This window comes from Rhinolophus ferrumequinum, chromosome 3, assembly GCF_004115265.2.
Source record: "Rhinolophus ferrumequinum isolate MPI-CBG mRhiFer1 chromosome 3, mRhiFer1_v1.p, whole genome shotgun sequence".
NCBI lineage: Eukaryota > Metazoa > Chordata > Mammalia > Chiroptera > Rhinolophidae > Rhinolophus > Rhinolophus ferrumequinum.
In genome coordinates this window covers 74,506,438-74,528,951 of record NC_046286.1, presented here as the reverse complement: position 1 = coordinate 74,528,951, position 22,514 = coordinate 74,506,438, and the positions used below count along the sequence as shown (strand labels likewise).

General features: G+C 37.9%; 1 protein-coding gene across 6 annotated transcripts in view; it reads right to left on the bottom strand.

The window, feature by feature from the left end:
- Positions 1-3,164: 3,164 nt before the first annotated feature.
- NCOA7 (nuclear receptor coactivator 7) overlaps positions 3,165-22,514 on the bottom strand; it is a 121,675-nt gene continuing 102,325 nt past the window's right edge. For 3 of the 6 annotated variants that reach the window (XM_033096594.1, XM_033096587.1, XM_033096604.1), the window contains exons 11-16: positions 17,359-17,506; positions 12,414-12,539; positions 10,953-11,105; positions 6,188-6,283; positions 5,700-5,773; positions 5,115-5,317 (exon numbers count right to left, since the gene is read on the bottom strand). In XM_033096594.1, coding sequence (XP_032952485.1) covers positions 5,182-5,317; positions 5,700-5,773; positions 6,188-6,283; positions 10,953-11,105; positions 12,414-12,539; positions 17,359-17,506 — 733 coding nt within the window. In that variant the 3' untranslated portion in view covers positions 5,115-5,181. Of the gene's footprint in view, positions 5,318-5,699; positions 5,774-6,187; positions 6,284-10,952; positions 11,106-12,413; positions 12,540-13,815; positions 14,420-17,358; positions 17,507-22,514 lie in introns of those variants that run through there. The other 3 variants (XM_033096612.1, XM_033096631.1, XM_033096622.1) reach the window with 3 other exon arrangements.

Sequence of the window (22,514 nt, the reverse complement as noted above, 5' to 3'; positions counted from 1 at the left end):
TAATTTTGTGACTATACGATTGCTTACAAATTCATAAAATAATGAATAACTCAGTAGAAAAATGGACAAAGGAGTTGGACAGAATATTCAGAAAAAAGATACATATATAGCCAACCCAAGTGGAAAGATGTTCAATATCATTCGTGATTAGAAAATTAAAATAAGATACAATTTTTGCAAAGATTAAAAAGATTGACATAACCTGTATTGGTTAGGGTGTGAGGTAACTAACAGTCACACTCATACACAGTTGGTATAAAGTAGTATAACTTTTAAGGAAAAATAATAGTATCTTTTGAAACAAAAAGTACATATACTCTTTGACTCATTGCTAAAAATTATTTCATATACAATTCATATGCAAGACATATACAATTCATAAAGTCATAAACTTCTCTATACAAAGATATTAGCTAAGAATTTTTTGTAATAGCTGAAAAAAGAAGTCCATTAATGAAGAACTGTTCCAACAATGATAGACCCATGCAATGAAGAGTGAATAAGTCTACGTATACCAATACAAATGTTATGTACAGCATATTGTTAAATTAAAAAGGCAAACTGAAGAACAGCATGTATAGTATGCTTCTGTCTATATGAAGAAGATATGAATAAGTGTAAATGCATAGGAATACTCTAAAAGGAAAACACAGGGAACTTTTGTGGTTATTACCTCTGGGAATGTAGGGAGGAAAATGTCCGTCTTTCATTGACTTCCCTTCTATACTGTTTGAAAGCTTTACCATGAACATGTATTACTCTTATAATAAAAAAAGAAACAAAATCTCAGTTAGAAAATACCTAAAGAGCAGATGGGAATCATTTTAACATGTCTGGAAATAGTTTCAAAATTAAATAAGTTTTTGTCTTAGAAGATGAACTTCCCTTTCACGTTATTAGTTGATTCCTCAATTCGAAGGAGGAATTTCTCCATTATTTTATCTAGCACTTAGTAGTCCTTACTTTATGCCAGGTACTATTTTAAGTTCTTTAATCATCACACAATCATGGGATGGCTAACAAGAGAACAAGAATGGGACTTACTTGGTGTAGAGTAAGAGTGGGCCTTTTAACAGCTCTCAAGTTCGACATACCGCTACATAGCATATCTTTGTAGAAATATTCTTATTGTTAATTGGATTCTTCAAAGATGAAAGGGCTGATCTTAGTCAACTGTTAGGTAAAATGTGGCTGATTCATCAGCCGGTGGAAATTGAGGTTAAGCCAAGAAGGACTGCTATGGGGATTGAAGGCTGAACTGATTGGCTGAATTCCAATGTTTTCAAAATTTGTCAAAGTAAGGAGGACTTTTTAGCTGCAGAGACATGAGAAGACATGCCTTATCATCCAAGTTTGTTGAATGTGAATATGCTGCTTGTTTGGCATTTTCCTCAAGGGTATGTTAAGCTAGATCAGGGTTACTTTTTGTAACCTTAAAAGTGGAGTCATTGATGGACCCTTTTGATGGGTGTATAGGACACATGTTGAGGGCTAAGGCAGGAAATCTTGAGACAAAGCCTGGGCACTGGGAGAGATTTTCATTACCTTTTGTTAGCAATGAGGATCAGTAACCCTACAGAGATCCAGGTTTTCAGTGTGGAAAGACTGTCAGGGAACTTAGCTTTCTGGTTGCCTCATTAGCTGACTACTTAAGCAGCGAGACGCATACTATTACTTTAGGTGGTGCCAAGCTGTGTGATGATCCATAATGGCAAAGGCAAATCAAAGAACTTAGAACTAAAGGTTCCTTCCTAGTGAGAGAGTAACAGTCTGAGTTCATTGCTGATGAAATATGATTTGGCTATGCCAAATATTGATCTTGATCTAGAGCTGTGCTGTTCAATATGGCAGCTACTGGCCACGTGGCTAAATTTAAATGAATTAAAATTAAATAAAATTAAAAATTCAGCTCCTCAATCACCCAGGTCACGTTTCAAGTGTTCAACACTAGTACGGTAGCTAGCTGCTACTATGGAGTGCAAATTCTGGAATATTTCCATCATCATAGAATGTTCTATTGAGCAGCATTAATCTGGCAGATAAATAGGTCGCCAAAGATATTCTATCAGGAAACACCATTTTTGATGGTTTCATTGACCATGCCAAGGAGGTCCTATCTAGTTTTTATTTTGAACCACTAGAGATTTGAAATTGAAGGAAAGACCTTAGATTTTGGTGTGAATTATAGAGCCTAATTTTCTCAGTGAAGACACCTCTGTCGGGATCACTATGGATAATGGTCACAGGCAAGAAGGTGGAGAAGAGGATGGATGCTCTGAGGTTAGGGCTTCCACTGAATAAGAAGTGCGTGACCTGATTAGGCAGAAGGAAGTAGTTAAAAGGCACTTTTGATATTTACACAAGGGGCAAGTGTAGGTGACCTTGAGTTTCTGTAACTTCCTTTGGCTTCTGACCTCCTTATCTTTCTTTATCTGATCACATTGGTAAAAATTGGTAAGGCATTCTGAGAAGATGAACCTTCATTTCGCTTACTAAGAGATTCTCAATGTCTTGCTCAAAATACAAGTAATTATTTTATTATTCTTGTTTCACCTGCTTCTGAAACTTGAAGAGGAATTAAGACAAGGGAAATCAAATGAAGGGCCATAACACTTCTCACACTAGTTTAGGGTGTCCCTGGTGGCTCATAGAATGGGGAAGTAGCTAAATCGTTTTCAAAAGAGTCTGATTGCCCCCTCCCACCCAAGTCCTTTGATGTAGACTCATGATCAGAGGAAGTAAGAAGCAATGAAGATGGGTTGAGGTCTTCTTCTTTAGGGGGAGGAGACAGGATGCCAAAGAAAACTGATCAGAGGATAAGGGGTCGATTATTGAAATTATAAAGTAGGTCAAGAGAGAAATGTTAAAAGGAGGAGGTCACTATTCGAAGAACAGCTAGAAAGATTATGAACACAGAAACTGGTAGATTCTGAGGCAGGAGTTATCGCTAGAAACAATAACAGGAATTTTCATGAACTGATGAGAGAAGAGGGTGGCTACATGGAATGAAGAAGGAATTTCCAGGGTGGCAATAAAAATAATAATAAAAATAAAAATATGAGTCCTGGACTTTACTTAGTTTTGGATATTTCTCATCCTCTCACACAAGTAAACTCTAGTATCCAATATACCTGTTGAATGAATGATAAGGAAAGAAAATCACACTGAATGCATAAATTCCTTTATTGAAAATATTGGGCTAGCACTGCATTACATATATTCAATATCCATAAATGAAGGGCCACACATTTCTGATTGGACAATACTGTTTTAAATAGAGAACACGGCATCTGGATATGCTCTCACAAGTACGTATAATATCCTGTACTAAAACTAGGTAAGAGTGAACTATATGCAAAATGACCACTTTGTTTGTCAATAGCATATGGTTGCAAATGGCATAAGTGGTAAACACAATCAGCATGACACATTCCTGATGTCTTATACCAACACATCACTTAACGAGCAGATTATGGTTCAACTGCCAATATGTTGTTCATCAAGAGTTCTCGTGGGAGAACTGCGGGGAAAGGACACCCAGGCTACAGACCTAAGATTTTATAGCATTCGTTCCAACTCACATGGAATGTGAGTGGAGTTACATAACTATTGATCTGACTGGAGGGTACTTGGCAATTTGTTTGTTCACTTTCATAAATAGTCTAAAAGAAGAGAAAAACCTAAAGGAAATATTCAGCCAGCTTAAGGCTAGCATTCTGAGAACTGTTTTATTTTTCTAAATGCAGGTGTAGAAATACTACTTGCTATTAACCTCTTCTTTCCAAGATCACTAGGGATGTCATTTATGTCAGCTTTGGCTATTACTTTGATTTTTTTTTTTCCATTTGCACTCTTTGGCTTTCATAAAAGTCTGGCAATTAATAATATTGGTTAAATTTTTAACAAGTTTTACTATTGTATTTAATAAAACAGTGTTTTATGGTGTGAAAATGAGTTGATGTTAAAAAATAGACTTTACTTTTTATTCCAATGTTGGTATGAATGCACTTCTTTGCATTGCTTTTTCCTCAAACAAGAGTCTGAAACCAAGACAATTGGGCTGATTCAACATTTTTCATTTGATGTAAAATATGCAAATGAAAACACTCAAAATTAAAACACTTGGTCCCTTTTAAAACAGAGGCCTGTTTGTTAATGTAAAAACTTGGGGAAAATTATGCAAAATACTATGAAAATAGAGTTTTTGTTACTAATGCAAATGATTTTATAAGAAGCAAACCATTTTCTTTTCAAAAGCAGGGTTTGTTCTAAGTTTAGGCTCATAAAGATATCCATTTCTGTAAATATCAACTTGATTGTGAGAAATGGCTTCTTTTCTTTTTCTTTATACAACAATGTTCAGAGTAAGTAACTAAAAATGTACCTTTTTAATGACTAAACGGAAAGCTGGCCTATAATAGTGAAATCAATGAACATTGGTGATGAGTTTTTTAAAATTCAGAATTAGAATTATGCATATATATATGCTGCTTAAGACCTATTACCCTAAACAATCAGGGCAAAAAAAAAAAAATTCAATATAAAACTATATAAATCAAGTGGAATTGTTGCCAAAACATAGAACATTTCTTTATTTCAAGATTTGACACATTAAAAGAAAAAAAAAAAAAAAAACAAAAATCCTGGCAACACATTTCAGACAATATACTAGAAATAATAAATAAAACAGTTTAAAAAAATCATATACATATTCCCTTCAAGTGCTATACACTTTTAATTTTTCTAAATGAGACTAAACTTTTCCATGGCAAACAATAGTATGCTGTACATTTTGGTAATGAAAATTATGTTGATAAATACACAAGGCATGTATATATTTCCACAGTATCTTTTCTTTTCACAGTTACCAAAAATAAAAAATTGCATTCAACTCATACATCTATAAATACTCTGATTCCTCACTGTATGTATGGGTTTGAAGAAAGTGAGAGTACAGTCTTTCCACGATCTGGATGTCAAATCTCTTTCATCAGTGTATGCCCTCCACATGTACCTTTCAGGATCTCTCTGCAACGCGATCATGCTCTGAGATGACGGCAGAAAGAAAGCATTATGAAGGGATGAGGCAGTCTAGGCTGGCGCTTGGTCTTCCAGCCAGCTATAGAAGAGCTGATCCTAAACCCAACCTTTTTAATGCTGTATTTTAAGGCAGTCTGAATTTTACTCAAATGTCCATACTTCGAGGTCCTGAACTATGAAATCTTCTTTTTTGGAAAGAATATCATTATTGAAAGTGCTGCAGGAGTTGCTTCGTCCATGGTATAAATCAGCATCTAGCCATAAACCAAACCGTCCCCTGAAAAGGTTAATAATACAAAAAGGTGAAAACATTTCAATCTTACGTGGCCCACTTTCTGTCTTCCCTTGTCCCATTCTTCTTTCCTTTATGCTATAGATAGACAAAAACCCTAGACTGCTTATAAAACAAAGGGTACATTTCCTTAATTTCATTTAAATGACCTGTCTTCCCTAAAAGACAAGTGGTAGTAGTCCTTCAGACCCATAAATAAATAATTTTATCTTTGACTCTTAGTGTCATGTGTTAGGCCACTGTCCTAATTAATATAAACATATGGACTAGTTAAAATCACCTGACACCAAGGTTTTGGTTACCTGGGTCAAAACAGACCCACTCAGGTCAGGTGGTAAATTAATAATAACAACAACAAAAACCTTACCCTCCGCCACCAAGTTCTAAAGAACTTATGTCTCCATTGATAAAGTATGAGTTTTCGCCACTCCACTTAAAGACCTTAGGATAGAAACACAAGACAGAGAATAGACATTTTAATCTGGAGAATTAGCAAACAGAGAACATTAGGATAGTACCTCTGTAACTACCCACTGGCTGAGGAAGCTCCTGACGGCCGGTCTCCCCCAAACCAGGACGAGATCTCCAAAGGGGTTTGAAGTAGGAAAGGCCCCTCAGGCCCACGGTGACTCTGACCTACAATCCCTCCCTGGATCCCAGACCATGCAGAAGAGCAATTCCCAAGGCCCAGGGAGGGACCCTAAGCAGTTTGTATGCTACAGTCATCAAGGCCGGAGGTCCAGATGAGGTTACAGGACAGCCGCTGCTCTAACAACAGCCCCCTCCATCCAACCCCCTACCTCCAACCCCTGACACTGTGGCATTGGGAAGTCAGTCTTTCTCCCATCAAGGTACCTTGAAATTTGGGCTAAACGTGTAGAGAAAAGTTTCGCCTGTGCCATAATAGTGGTCACTGAACTTGAATGGATGAGTTGCATATGCTCCAAAAATCTGTCAAAAGAAAACAGAAACCTTATCTACTTTTTTTTTTTTTTTTTTACAATTTTCCCCCCTTCTTCCTCCTCCCTGCCCCACTCCAGTTCAAGCCATTGTTTCTCAGTCTAGTTGTGTAGGACACAGCTCCCTGACCTAAGATATTATGAAGCTTGCATACCCCCACACCCACCCCCACCCCCGCTTGAGGCGGTCGGTCGCCGGTCATTAGTCAGCAGTCCAACCACCTGAGCCACTAGGCCAGCCACATTATCTAGTTTCAAATCTAAAAAAAAGAAAGGCTTCCTGAAATATTTTAACACAATCCTGAGATCTCATTATATCTCTCTCAGAAAAGATCATTACTAAATTGGAGCTCTTAAACAAAAAAGACCACCAACAAACAGATAAAGCAAATGTCCCCAACTCTACTTGGAACTCAAGTACCTCAGAAAACTTGTTTGCCAAAGGCCAACAATTGGTCCAATTCTAAAAGACTTCTGAATTCCACTAAGGAGACAAATGTCCTTTAGTGAATATAGATGATATGTTGGGAACATTAAACAACACGATGCATCTTGCACACAGAAATGAGTGACTGAGAGAAAAGGTCGTGTGTCTGTTGTGTGTTATAAGTGGAACTGTAGCCAGTCATTTCTCCAGAGAAAATAAACCTTCTGTTTTGATTTGTAAATACGAGCTCTCAGTAGCTTATTGAAACTATATCCTTAACATGACTGATTCAATATATCTTAGTTCAAATAGCTTTTAAGAAAAAAAAAATCCATAATGTTACAGGAGCTGATTTAGGTATATTTGAATCAATGCTTTTTCTATTTTTTTCTGGTTGGGTGTTTGAAGGAGCAGTGTTTTCAGAATATGCATGCCCACTGCCTCAGCTCCCTAGCCTTCTGCTCAGATCCTGATCAGTACTTGCAAGGGGAAGGGTTGGCAAGAGTGAGCATGTATTTTTTGAAAATGTCCCTAGGGGATTCTGATATACCTTCTATTCCAAATCCCTCTTGAAAAACAATGTTTTAAATGGAGATTATCTGAAAAATGTCACAATTTTTCAAAATTATTTTAATTGGATTATAATCATTGTAGAATCTCTATTTTGCCAATTATATTCAGTTCCTGGCTCCTTGAAATACTAAAAATTAGGCAGGTGGAAATCTAGAAACTCTTTCTAACCAATGTTTTTTATACTTCCTGCTACCACACCTTACCATGGAGCTACTAACAACAAACAAAAACAAAACAGTAACAAAAACATAAAAAAATCCATTTCCTTTCTTCTGATGATGTTTCAGTAAAGAACTAAAACACAGCTGAGACAGGCATCTATTTTTAAAAGCATGTGCTAAAATATAACAAAAAGGATAATGACCATATATGGAAAAAAGTGGGTTACTTTCTGATCAATAAATAGGAAAAGCCATCCTTAGTTTTTACCCTTCATAGGAGTCTAAATAATTACATTCTTTCTTTGCTAAAATTTTCTTAGTAGTCATGGAAACGTGTTTAAGGACTGGGGATTGGATGATATTAAGGAATTATTGTTAATTTTTTTTACTTATATAGCAGTTTGGTTATGTAAGAAAATGTCCATTTAGTTTTTTTTTCTATTAACTTTTTAGAAAGCAATTGTGTAAAACAATATGCATATAATTGAGTCTGTACCATATAAAAATTTAATATATTTGGCAAAGACAGAAGAAAGGAATCCATGGAATAAATGAAGACAACCAGAAGTGGGAAAGGAAGGTTAATATAACAAAACCTGTAAATGTATATTTGTTCTCCTTTCTTCCCTAAGCTTCTTTAGTAGATAAAACGTTATATAAAGTAGTAACCATAACAATTGATTGTTGGGTTTGTCTTATACAGCAATGTAATATGTATAACAAATTACCACAAAAAGTGCAGCGATATAATAGAGCAACATAGGACTAACATTTCTAAGCCTCACTGGAATTGAGTTAGTATCAGACTTAACTGCATGATAGCGCTGTCGTTTTCCACAGTGCCTGTGGTATAACTTACTCCACAGTCTGATTCAATTAAATTTGGACCCCTTTGCAGGAGTAGTTCTTTTGGCCACTATCCTGACTCCAAGAAGGCTCTCTTTAGCTGTCTTTCCCGGATTCTCTCTGGTGAACTAGAGGTCTACAATTTAATTTATTACCTTTATGGAGCTATCTGCCTCCTTTTATTTAGCACCAAAATTTGCATTGTTTTTAGAATGTCCTTTGTCTTGAACTTCCCTGTATTATTTTAAATAAAGTCAGTTCCTTTGAGGAGAGCTTCAGAGCCCTATATGTTATTATCAGTCTTTTCCCCTGGAGCTAGGAACTAGGGGTTCTGCTCTGGAGCTGGGATTGGACATTTGCCTGCTTCCCTCAGATGAATAATCTTGTTTTATGAGCAGGATGCTGGGCAGGGTAGCGGCTGGTCTTGGCCACCTCACCTGGCATGGGACCTGTGCTCTACAAGCTGGGACAAGGGCAGCAGAGACTGTATTCTCAGTCTGGCATGCCCTAAGGTAGAGCATCTGCCCTATAAGTAGGGGCTGGGTGGAGGAGAGCCCTTTATCTGCAGGCCAGACTTGACTGGAATTTAGCCTCTGAAACAAAGATCTTGGGCTGGTGCTGCGAAGTGCTGGGGACCTGCCCCTAGAGGGGGCATATCATAGCCCTTGCCCGGGAACTAGAGGGAGAGGAAGCCCTGTCTTCTTGTCTACATGTACCCAGAGTGAAGCTTCTGTCAGTCTGAACTGGGGGTTCAGAGTGAGGGGAGGGAGCAGGTTGTGCTTCAAGTGCCACAGAATCTCACTGTTGTTACTGGGATTTATTATATTTTCTTCAATAAATGTTTCTTCACTTGCTGTATGCCCTTTGCACAATTTCCTGAGACTTTAAGTGATTGCTGTATTTATAATTTCTACCAGTTATGGTTGTTTCACTGGATATTAAATCTGCAGAGCTCCCCATTATTGCCATTCTGCATAAGTGATATTTTTATATTAAAATTTTACATAATTCATTTCCAGATAAATTTATAAGTGGTGTTCTACCATGTTTTCAAACACAGCAAAGCCACATTCTTCATTGGGGGCTAGATGGGGTGGAGAAAGTACAGCGAGTGTTCAGGTGTCTTCAAACAACACAAGTGACGTAAGGGTGCCAAGTTCAGTGAGACCCCTTCCCTGGCAAATAGTGTAACCTGCACAGGTATAGGCCTCCTTTACGTATCTACTGATGGGAAGCTGGGTGAAACTGTGCTTCATTACTACCAGCTCTACGCAGCCAACACATTCCCCAACAAGTCAGTTAACTTCTAGTAAATCAGTAGAGGAACTAATCTATACCTATGATGAGGTTGTGCGTGTGTGGTCTAAAACCATCTAGCCATATCTCATCTAAAACATAGCACCCAACTTCTTAAACATTCCACTACATCCCTAAGTAATTCTACTTTAAACCTCTGTTATTATTTTAATTTTTAACTGGACTCTACCCACTATTCACCTTACATCATAATTAAATGTCATCAATCAGGAAATAATAACAGTAACAATGATAATTGCTAACCGACTCCACACAACTCTTAAGCTGCAATAAAGTCACAGGAAAGATCACAGTTGAGATAGGCAGTGCCTCGGTACCGCAATCTCTCTGCTCTTTTTTCCCAAGGCAAATTACAACAGCAAAGATTTTTGCCATTAAAATTATCCCAATTATATGGCTTCACAGCAAGCTCTTCAGTGCTTAATAATACTCCACACTTAATAGGCACTCATTATATATGATCTGAATGAATGAATGGATGAATAGTTGCAGAGTAAAACTCGCTTCAATCTCAGAGAGAGAAAAGAACGGCATCGACATCTTAAAAATGTAAAGGAATTTCTTCTTGATATGACACAGGCCAAAATGGAATGAATAAAAAACAGACTTGAAAGATTCCTTCCTTTTGTGAAGCAGGAGCCTGACTGGGTAGTATATAAAAGAATTCTGGACAGATTCTACTTGCACTCCAAGCTGAGTGAAGTAAGAAGTACTAGAGTAGGGTGGAAGGGAGTAATATCCAGATTTCACCGACTGTAACATAGGTGGAAGTGCAGTGAGCAACTGCACAGAGCATTTCCCTAGCGGTTTCATAAAAATTGGGCTCTTTTGGTATAACCCACCACGGCCTTGACTGGCTCTCTATCTCAGCAAGGTTTGTGGTCATTGCTTCATAAAAGCAAGGTTTGTGGTCACTGCGTCAGCTACCTGGAGAAAGTTCTGTATGGCACTAGAATTTTTTCCTGCAACTATCTCTAAATCTAGATTTGACTTTTCTCAAACTTCTCCAACTTTAGGTTATAGAATATCATGAGCGCTTTCTACTGTGTAGTGAGTAAGAAAGAACAAATCTATAGAATGTGACTGCATTTGTAGATATGCTCGATTTTCGTTTTTAGAGATGCATTCTGAAATACGGCCTAACAATTGGGACTTACTTCAAAATACTTCAGCAAAGACAAATGAACAAAGATAAGACAGATGAAGTATATGTGGCAAAAATCCTGCTAATTTGTAGAATCTGAGTGATGGGAATTCATTATACTAGTCTCTATACTGTTGTGTAAGTTTGAAAATCTTCATTAAAAAGTGTTTTCTAAGAGAGGAACAAGCCTCACCTGATTATCCATGTCTTTGATGACCAATAGGACAGGACTGTCTAGCGATGCTGATTTCCGATAGAGAGTTTTCAAGCTGGTCCCATGTTCCAATGTGCTATATGCGAGTCTCCATGGATACCCTTGTACCCTTGCTGGAAGGCGTCGAGCCAGCTACAAATCAAAAGATGGAGATGAAAGTCTACAGTTCACCCACAAATCACTTATGAACTTGCAGCACAAAGCAAGTGCCTGTGGCTCAAACTCAAAAATCAAACTGCCTTACACATTGCTCCCCTTTACTCTGCCTAGTGTTTGCCACTATCAACCAAGAAAGAGAAGGGGAATTCATTCCTTGGTGGTGGTTAGCTTGGCAGGGATGCTGCCCAGAGCATGCTTTTCCCCTCAGGGACCTGACTATGGGTCACTATGCCCCTATACATTCGAAGATGTAGCACCTCGCTTGATAAAGAAGAAGGCATTAGACATGTACTCTCCCTTTTACACTTCAACTTGGCTTTCACCAAACAGTTCATGTTTCTCCAATTGTTCTAACTCTCATGGGCTCAGAGATGCCACTGATAACTGCAGCTGCCCACAAAAGTGAGAAGAAGAAAATATGGTGCTTTATGTTAGTAGTCTGATGGCGTCCGTTCTCATCGCACCTATATCTTTCACCTACGTTAACAGTTAGCCATAAATACCAATAATGCATATCTCTTCAGAAATACTAACTACGGCGGCTATGAAATGCTGAAGTCTTCAGAATGCTTAGCATCAGTTGTAGCCTCAGAATAAACCCCATTTCTGTAACTGCTTGGCCAAATCTCTTGGCTTTCCTGGGCCTTCACAGACTCATTTGTAAATTCAGGGAGTTGAACCTGATTTGTTCACGTCTCTAAATTCAGGTTTCTAAGCTAACTGTGGGGCAAGTGGAAAAGATTCCTTACAAAAGGTCAAATCCAAGCATATGATAGGATTTCATAAAATGAAAGTAACAGGTTTCCAGAAAATAGAAAGTACACAAAGAAAATTCTTCCTAGTGGTAGGTAATTTTCATAAAGCAAGTACAGTGCAGTTTCTACAAGACTTTCATTGAGGCCAATAAATTAAAACCACTGGAACTCGGCCATTATCACTAGGATAAATTTGGATCCTTTTTTAAGTGCATTAGGACTGCAGTAGGACCCCATAAAAACTGTTTTGAAAACAAGAAACGGCTCTTCGTTCAGATTCGGGAGATATAATAGATGTGATGTCTGGCCAAACCGTTGCCCTCCTGAGAAGTCGGCAGGGAATGCTGCCATAACCTTTCAGAAAGGTTATGAGAAAGGGACACTGGCCTTGGTTAGGCTGCTGGTGATTGTCCTTTAAAGCCTGGGTCATCCTTCACTGGGAATGGTTAGAGCACACGCACTCAGGGTTGGGAAACACTTTGTAAGGCCTAGGAGACCCGCAGCCTCAGCCCCCCCGGAGGACCACCTGCTCGATGTGCATGTTCTCCAGGAGAGCACTGTGGGGCTGGAGGATCGGTAAGGCTGTCTCGTCGTCATCTTCATAGTAGCTGCAGGTGCTCTTTCTGCGCTTTGCCTCCTCAACGGTGATGATCTGAAATGGAGAAGACAAATAAGCCAAGGAAAACAATGTATTTGCTTTTCCACCGGCTGCTAAAAACGACCTCAGGTACACAACTGCTCGTAACAGGTGGAGTTTTAGCAGCTGGACATAAACTGAACCAGGACTTTGGGGAAATGGCTAATTTTTCAATGTCAGAACAAATGCAGAATTTAACACGGTACAGCTAAGGCATTCTACAAAATATAGTCACAAGTTTTCCACTTTCACCGTTGCTGTCGACTGCTCGGTCACTGAGCGAGAATTATGTATACCTCCACAAGCAACTTGTACTGATGAAATGCCCTTAATTCTTCTCCCTTAACCTGCATCTAAATTTGAATTGTTAAGGTACAGATCAGAGATCATTCTGAGAGCAAGCAGTCTATAAATAGAAATATCGGGAAGGTAAGATACAGTTTTTAATCAAGACTTCTCATGTTTGCTCTTAAGATTGTGCACATAGCAACCAACCCTGATAGAAATAACAAATGGTAACAGCTACCAGGAGCAACAGGTCAAAGAAACAAAAGTTTTAATCTAAATTACAATTAAGTTATAATTCCTTACATACAGTTCAGAAACTACTGAAGTATAAAATGATATTGTACACATTTATTATTTCATTGTAACTATGCTTATGAACTACCAAAGTAAATTTTATCTTAAAATCTATTGTTTGCCCCTCCTAAAATATGGATAAAGTCACTGAATTATTTTGAAATTGAACATATATAGGGACTAAGTCACCATAATTCTTGGGTACCAATATTAATGAATTGCATTCTCGAGAAAAACATTTAAGTTATATCTAGTGAAAGTTGTCAGATAATGCACTACTCAATTTCCCAAACGCAGGATGATAGATATAAAGTACCTGCCACGTCTGAGCCAGATTTACAGATAAGGAAATTAGCATGTACACTATACCAACTTCTCACAGGGAATTTACTTTAAGAAAATGTTATCAAAGAATCACAAACCCAGCATTTTAAATGTATTAAATAAAGCACATGTTTTTGGTGAACTCTACATTTAACACAGGTATAAAATGAGGTTGTGGAAAGAAAGAAAAAAAATCAAATATGGATTTTTGACTCCAAATGAAGGAGCAAACCACACCACACCCATCTCCAAAACGAATATATTACCTGCTCTGGTTGAAATGTCAGCACAATCCTTTCTAATTAAAATGCATTTCAAAACATAGTGAATGGCAGATATCTAAGGATTCACCACTACCTTATTAGCTCTCAGAGCTCCAACGTACCTTCACAAAAGGCTCTTGGTCGGGTCTGGCACAATATAAAATCTGAATGTCCAAGGGCAATCTTCGGACTCTCATCCTGACTGGGTGGTGAGAACTGTCTGTTTGCTCTCTAACGAGGAACAGGTTTTTGTCTCTATCTGCCTCCACACCACTGTTACTTATAGCCACGCTGAGCTACAACTGTTTTTGCAATATCTAGTTTCCTGCATGATTGAGTTTCTGTTTCCCTTAGGAGAGGGTTCAACATTTCTACAGGAACACACCCAAATTAGGATTTTGAGCAAACACACACTTCCTGTCAGGCATAGCTGGGAGGCGGTAAAATGACACTTTCACCTTTGAAACGGTGGTTTCCTACCAGTACAACAAACTCCATTATTTTTTTTTTTTTGTCTTATACTTTTATCCATTATTCTCCTGTAGCTAAGCTAGCCTTTCTAGCCCTGCCTTTTCAGAGTTTGGTGTGTTTTTTTTCCAGCACCTTCTCTAAAGCTAAACCTCCATTTTAAACTTTCGTAATTTCCCTGACATCAGTTTGAATCTTTGAATCTCCTGGGAACAATGAAAAGGAGCTTTTATCCAAGGTAGGATCATTACACTTAGAACAAAGGCATTTCAGTTCAATACCATGTTCATGTTTGTTGGGTGTGAGGAACTTAAATGAATGAGAAAACATCTGGTTTAAAATGGTACTTTAGATTCAGTGTTTCAAAACAGCTGGCAAAGTGAAAAAAAAAAAAGGTAAATCTTTTTACTTTTTAGAATATTAATCTTAAAGACTAAGAAGCATACTCCTGCTCTACTCCCCAGATCTGATGTCAGGGGATTGGAAAGAAATGTAGAGTACCCTGGATCAATTTTTAGTGCTCTTTCTGTGACTTTTCCAGATCCAAAATGACCTTTTGGTCGTGGGTCCTGCTGAGGGGATCCGAGTGCTCTTGCACAGTTCATCTTGGGGGTCAGTTCTAAGGAGGACTCTGGTGGATACTTTGTGATTAGTCCCAGGTTAGCCAGAACTTCTTCTCAGTGCAAACGCCTGGACACAATCTGGGGCAGAATCACTAGGATTTGGTGTCAGTGAGATGGCATTCCCTTAAGTACCTGGCACTTCATGACTCCTAACATTTACTGATCACTTTCTATATGATAGTGAATGCCAGGTGCTTTGCCAGGCACAGGCTTTGCCAGGCACAGGCTCGAGTGGGTGAAGGAGTGGGTGAGGAGACAGGAGACACATTTATAAATAAATGAATGCCATTCCATGGGATACAAATGCTAATAGCTAATAGCAGCTCAAAGGAGGCTGGGGCCACCTAGATGGCAGGTGAAGGGCACCGCAGGAATACACAGATGTGTTCTACGTTCACTATGGCTTGAGAATAGAGAGTAAGGGAAGTAGAGATGAGGCTGGAGAGGGAATAGAAGTGGAGAAAATGAAGAATCCTGATGCCATAAAGGGACTTAGAACTTGTAGGACAGTATTTTTAAACCTGGCTGTTCTTCAAAATCATCTAGGAGCTTTTTAAAAAAAAGATTTTTATTAAAAATACAGCTAGCATACAATATTATATTAGTTTCAGGTGTACACCATAATTATTCAACATTTGTATAACTAAAGAAATGATCACCATGGTAAGTCCAGCAGCCATGTGACACTGTACTATGCTATCACAATATTACTGACTATATTCCCCATGCTATACATTATATCCCCACGACTTATTTGTTTTATACCTGGAAATTTGGACCTCTTATTCCTTTTCACCCTTTTCCCCCTTTTTAATTTTTCAATTACAGTTGAAATTCAATATTAGTTATATTAATTTCAGGTGCACAGCATAGTGGTTAGACATTTATATAATTTAAGAAGTGATCCCCTTGACCAGTCTAGTACCCACCTGGCGCTATACAGAGTTATTACCATATTATTGACTATATTCCCTATGCGTTACGTTACATCCCCATGACTGTTTTGTAACTATCAATTTGTACTTCTTAATCCCTTTACCTTTCGCACCCTGCCCCCAAACCCCACCCATCTATCACCCAAACAAATCAAGTACCCATCTGACATCATACATAGTTATTACAATATTATTGACTGTATTGGTTATGCTATACCCTACATCCCCATGACTATGTTTTAACAACCAATTTGTACTTCTTAATCCCTTCCCCTTTTCTCACCCATAGGAGCTTTTAAAAAGACAGATTTCAACATTTCTCCCCCAGACCTACTGAATTAGTCTGTAGTGGTGAGGGTCTAGGATTCAGTTTTCAAAAAAAGTAATTTTCCAAGTGGTAGTTCTGATGGTTGGCCAGGTGGGTAATGATTGCTATGGGCAATGAAAAGCCACTGAGTGTTTTCCATGCTTCTGATCATTTGCTTGCTCACTTATTTAGACAATAAGTTAATTTGATAGCACAGAACATATATAAGACATTTAAACCTGATGAAGGAAACATCACAAATCATTAAACAGTGCTAGAAAAAACAGACTATTAAAAATATTACCTATATCAATAAATCAACTGTAGAATGAGTAGAGTTTAATTAATACTACAGGGTCAACTATATATAAATGCACTATAGTTAAAAACATAGAAGCATAAGTAAAATTTAAAGACAAATAGTAAACTAGGAAAAAAATCTGTCAAAAATACAGGAGACAAAGAATTATACCTTTAACCATGAAGAGCTCAAACAGTATGATGAAACTATTAAGATTCCTTTAGGAAAATGGTCAAAGAAAATTAGTGGGCATCACAACAAAGAGAAAAACACAAATTATATACAATATAATTAATGTATAATATAATTAAAATATGATATATGATATAATATAATATACACACATTTCCATTCTATCCTCAATAATAATCAAGGAAAAAAATTAAAATGTATTATTTCTCAGTTTCCAAATTAGCAAAAATTTTTAGAAAGGAATAATAATAATACTTTCCGCTAGCAGAAGCACAGTGAGAAGTGTTTTCCTTACATTGCTGGCAAGTTAAGTTGGCATTATATAAAAAATTAGTATTCTTATATCAAGTTATTTCACCTGTATGGAGCCAAAAGGAGTGATCTGAGCTGAGATCGGAAGTGGGAATACGGGCACTTGGGGTGGGAGTGGGCCATGGCACATATTCTGCCAGAGAGAAAAGTCTGTGCAGAGGAATGAGCCAGGGGAGAAACAGAGAGCATGAGGCATTTGATGAACTAACTGATAAAACTATGACAGGCTTTTCAGGCCAAATTAAAGAGTTTGAATTTCATCCTGTATGTGAAGGGGACACAGCAACAGTTTTAAAAAAGGGGAGTGCGATGACCCGGTGGTGGTGGTGGTGATGGTGGTGTCGTCTTTCTTACACACATATCTAGCTTCAAACAGAGGAATAAGGTTGTATTTCCTGTAACATCAAAGGTGCACAGGGAATCTAAGTTCTTGCCAGCCAAGAAGCTCTTGAAATCTGGACACAACATTCTGACTGAATACTGTAATTTCAGGACCACAACAGTCTAGCCCCCTCTTGAGTGCTCACCTCCCAGCTCTTGGTGGTCGGCTCACTGAAGAAGTTGTCGATCATATTGAGTTCTTCCTTTTCTACTACCACAAAGCCTTGCTCTTTGGCATCTTTCCCGTAGACGTCAGGAGACCACTGAACAAAGAATGTGTACAAGTGATCCACCCTGAAAAACACGTTCATCATAGGAATTAACACCAAGTCTGCCTTCCTGGTAGGCAATGGAAGGGACTCAGGCACATACAAACATCTTTTTCCTGCTAGGCAAATCCACGTTGCTAATTGGGAAATTTTTCACTGCAAAGATGTTCTCTACTAGTGCATTCCAAACTTGAAAAATAAGTTAACAAATGAAAGAAGAAGTCCACAGACACTGGGAAACTGTCTTTCATTCTCAGGAAAAGATCAAGCAATGGGACATAAAATAGAACACAATGAAATATTTACATCAATTTTTTTCCTCATTGGGTCTTCATTTTTCTATACTTGTATTCATTGGGGAAAAAAATCAATCTGAAGCTTAAGATGGGAACAAAGATAAATAATGCTCTAATAGGTCTTCATGTAGATTGATGCACTATTATAATTTTAATAGAATGCCTTTAATAATAACTACAAAGTGAATAATACTAGCTATTGTTTAATATTAGAAACAGCTAATTATATGGCTATGGGAATGTAGTTTGCTTCCAATTTCTCTGTTCTCTTTTACAGATTTTACAGATTCTGAAGGTTCTGAAGAGTCTCTCCAGGCTTAATACTGATGTAGCTAGTTTCTAAGCAGAGAATGAGAGCTTTCAGTTCCGGCACCTGCAATATGCCCCCAAGTATGAGTCAGTCACAAGCTCCATGACCTTAGATGCCACTTCTGCAAACATCACAGTGAAGGGAGTGGATGACAGGCAGGATCAAATGATTCTTAAAATCTTCTCTAGTTACAAAATGAACATTCCAATTTGAGCCAAAGGAGACAATGTTAATTCATTGCTAATTTTTTAAAGTTATTAATTATTTAAAAATATAACAATATTTCTATAGCTTAAATGTGTCAGCCCAAAATTCATATGTTGAAACTTAATCCCCAATGTAATAGTATTTAGAGGTGGGAACTTGGGGAAGTGCTTAGGTCATGAGGGTAGAGCCCTCATAATTGGGATTAGTGCCCTTATAAAAGATACCCCACAGAGCTAGCTAGCTCCCTTTCATCACGTGAGGACGCAGTGAAAAGGAAGTGGGCCCTCACCAGAAAACGGATCTGCCAGTGCCTTTATGAGGATGTCCCAGCTTTTAGAGCTGTGAGAAATAAATTTCTGTTGTTTATAAGACACCCTGTCTTTGGTGTTGTTATAGCAGCACGAACGAAGACAAATACTAATAGGACTAAAATAAAAAAATATCACCCGCAATTCTGATATTCCAATGGATCAAACTGTTCTTAGGTTTCCACATTCCTATCTGTTCTTGTCCACATGTACAGTTTTCTTTTCATTGTAATCAGAGCCAAGACATAATTATTTGTTATACATAACATTAAATAATGCACATATGCCATGTTGCTCGTCTTTATAGTGATTTTTAATGGCTACATTCCATGAAAGTAATGAACCATAATTAGCCTGGATTCCTATGTCCACAGGATGTTCAGCTTGTTTCCATTTCTTTGATTGTACCAATAACATTATAATTAACATCCTCATAATCTGTGCCTTTTATCATCTTTAAATTATTTCCTCAGAGTAGTTCCCAGAAAAGGGATTACTGGGCCAAAGGGCATGGTTTTATGACTTGTGATTTATCCTACTGAACTGCTTTTGAAAGGCTGACTTCTTTACTTTGACACCAACATTGCAGTTTAAATCTAAGTTTCATAATAATGTTGTTTATCTTTTTGTTTTAAAAAAATAAGTTTAATATATATTTTAAGGTTTACCCAACTCACTTTCAGTTTCTTTGAGTGTTAGTGGGTTAAATTTTTCAAATGCTTTCTTCTTGGCTGCAGCCTTTCTTTCATGAATTTGTTCTTTGTGACTATGGACTTAAGATTTTTCTGTTCAATTTGCAGGAGCCTCCATATAATGTAAGCATTAATCACTATTAAGAGTGTTTCTAAGCTGTTATATCCCATTTTATATTGAACATGTCTTTTCTTCCATAATACAAAATTACCAACTTTCCTATACTTTAAAGGTATATATTTTCTTTGAGATTTCTCCTATTCCTTGAAAATATAAAAAGGTATCATCCAAGACGAGGTATCAGTGTGTGTGATATGCTATCATTTCTACTGAAAAAAACAAACATATATTATATAGTGTCTGAATGTGATGGGCTAATTTTATATGTCCACTTGGTTAAGTTCTGGCCAGTTTTTGGTCAAACACTAGCCTAGATGTTGCTATGAAGGTTTTTTGTTTTTGCTTTTTTTAAAAATATGATTAACATGTAAATGAGCAGACTTTCAGAAAAGCAGATTACCCTCCATATTGTGGGTGGGCTTCATCCAATCAGTGAAAGGCCTTAAGAGAAAAAGACTGAGTTCCCTGAGCAAGAGGGAATTCTGTCTGTCGATGGCCATCAGTCTTAAGAATGCAAAATCAACTCCTTCCTGAGTTTCTAGGCTGCCAGCCTACCCTGCAGATTTTGTAACTCCCAGTCCCCACACCATGAAAGCCAATAGCTTAAAACCAGTATGACTCTTTCTCTCTCTACACACACATACATACTCACATCCTGTTGGTTATGTTTCTCTAGAGATCCTTGACTAATGCAATGGACTATTCTGAAGTCTACATAAAAAATAGATTAAAATGGTTACCTCTGGGGAATGGAATGCGGTGGGAGAAAGATGTATTTTACATCAGATATCTTAAGTTATTTTAACTTTTAGAAGAAGTGGTACATTTTTGTGATTTGAACACCAAAATTATATTTAAAAAAGCAAATAATTAGAAGTTTCTTTCTCCTTCTCCCTCACATTCCTGTTTACCGCTTCTGTGTCCACCCTCTTCCCCTAGATGACCTTTTTAGTTTCTTGTGGTTTTGTACTATTATATAGATATAAACATAAATACATATTTGTTTTGTCTTCCATTTCTGCAAAAGTTAGTATTATTCTCTATCTTGCTTTTTTTCACTTAACAATATGTCCTGGATATCTTTCCACATCAGTGCATAGATGGTTTTCTTATCCTTTTCATTTATAGCTACAATCCTTTACTGTGCAGATTTACCATAGTTTATATAACCATCCTCTATACCTAGACACGGGTTGTTTCCAATGCTGTGCTGTTATAAAGAATGTTATGATGAATAACTTGATACGTGAGTCATTTCACACGTGTACCCTTTTGAGGAAATATATCATCATTTGCCCTCCCACCAGCAATATGTATGCTTCTTGGAATCTTTCAACTATTTTTATCATGTAGTATGAAATTTCTTATTAAAAATTAACTTAGAAAAAGGAAATACATCACCACTTCGGAGAGGTTTGAAGTATACAATTTTAACTCTTTCAGTTTCTAACACTTAAAATTTAGTTCATCTTAGACGTCTTTTGTAATAGAGTTGAGAGCCAACTACGCTTCACTTGAACTTTTGGAAAAGGGTACATTTATTACATCTCTATCCACCTTGGATAAAATGGTTTCCTAATTATTTGTTGGCTAGCTTACTTCTGAGAAAAACAGTTCCTGATACCTGGAATCTAGCCTGGTCCTATCAGTCAGGCCCCAGTGTTGCTAGGGGCTAGCCCGTCACTCACAGCTAGGCCCGGGCCAATTCCTATGGAAGATAAACAATTTCACGAAACATCAACATCAGATAGGGCCACTATGTTCATGATGAATCATGGAAAAAAAACAAGAACACTAAGAAGTCTCATATCTGAACAAAAATAGAAACACTGTCCAGCCACAAAAATGACCTAACATCCCTCTAATCTAGTCAATATGAGTGGCTGTTGTTCTTTACCAATTACATCATTAACCTGTCTAGTCTTCCCTCCTAGATAAGATGTGGAAGACACCCAATCATGGAATGACCTCTGCTTCCTGACAGCATCCAATCTAGAGCAAAGTCCCACTTCTGTAAGTGCTCCCCTGAGTCGCCTAACACAAACCTAGATCCTGTAATTCTTTCCTAGCATCCTTTTCCTGAGATGGTCCATGGTCCCTTGCTGTGCATTCTCCTTCACTGCAACAAGTCAATCCAACCTGTTTGACTTCGGGTATGTTCCTGGTTGTCCCTGGCTGGAGGGTACTGCTTCCTTTGACAATGCTCTCTATGCACCCACTACATGCCACCGAACCTGCCCTAGTGGAGCTTACATTCCAGAACATAAAAGCTGGTAGAGACACTGGATATCATTTAAGCCAACTAACTCTCCTTAGCCAACGGGGGCTCTGAAGTCTACCGTCAGTATCACAGCCAGGACTAGATCTCATGTGGCAATCAGGGTTCTTTCAACCACAGTACAAAGTCCTCCACTTAACACCACGTTGACTTGTGAACCAGAACTGGGCTTGTTGGACTTACCACAGAAGGAAGGCCCTAGAAAGGAGAAAACAGGCATTCTTAAAATATCACAGAGAGAGGCTCAGAGTCATAAAAATTTTAATATTAAATACAGAAGCAACCTTATGTTTTGAGCAATGCTGATGAAATATATCTGCTACTTCAAAGGAAAAGATGAGATTCCCTGCCTCAGGGATCTCACACTGCACAGTAACTCTGACCTTACATTGCATAATAACTCTGAGGTAAGTTTTACTACGCCCAATTTAAAGAAAAAAAAAACTGAAACTTGGCAGATTGAGTAACGTGCCCAAACGTCCCATCCCTGGAAATGTTCCAGACAATCTAATTGCCTCTTCTTTTATGAATGCCGAACTTCAATGGAAACAGGTACATTTTTGGTCCTGTCCGTAGTTGGAAGTCTCACAGTATGGGCCAACTCATTCCTTGGCTTTGCGTTTTAGTAATGAAGCTTAGGTAGTATTAGTGGCGTGCTCTGGGTGGCCCTTAGGGCACGTGCTGCCCACTCCCCATTCCTGCTCCTCCCCCTTCCATCGATAGGCTCACAGCACTGTGGTCTGTGCTTAGGGAGCATGGTGGGGCAGACACCTCAGCTCAGCCACATTTCTGGGAACTGTTCTCCACTGGTTGTGGTAGGC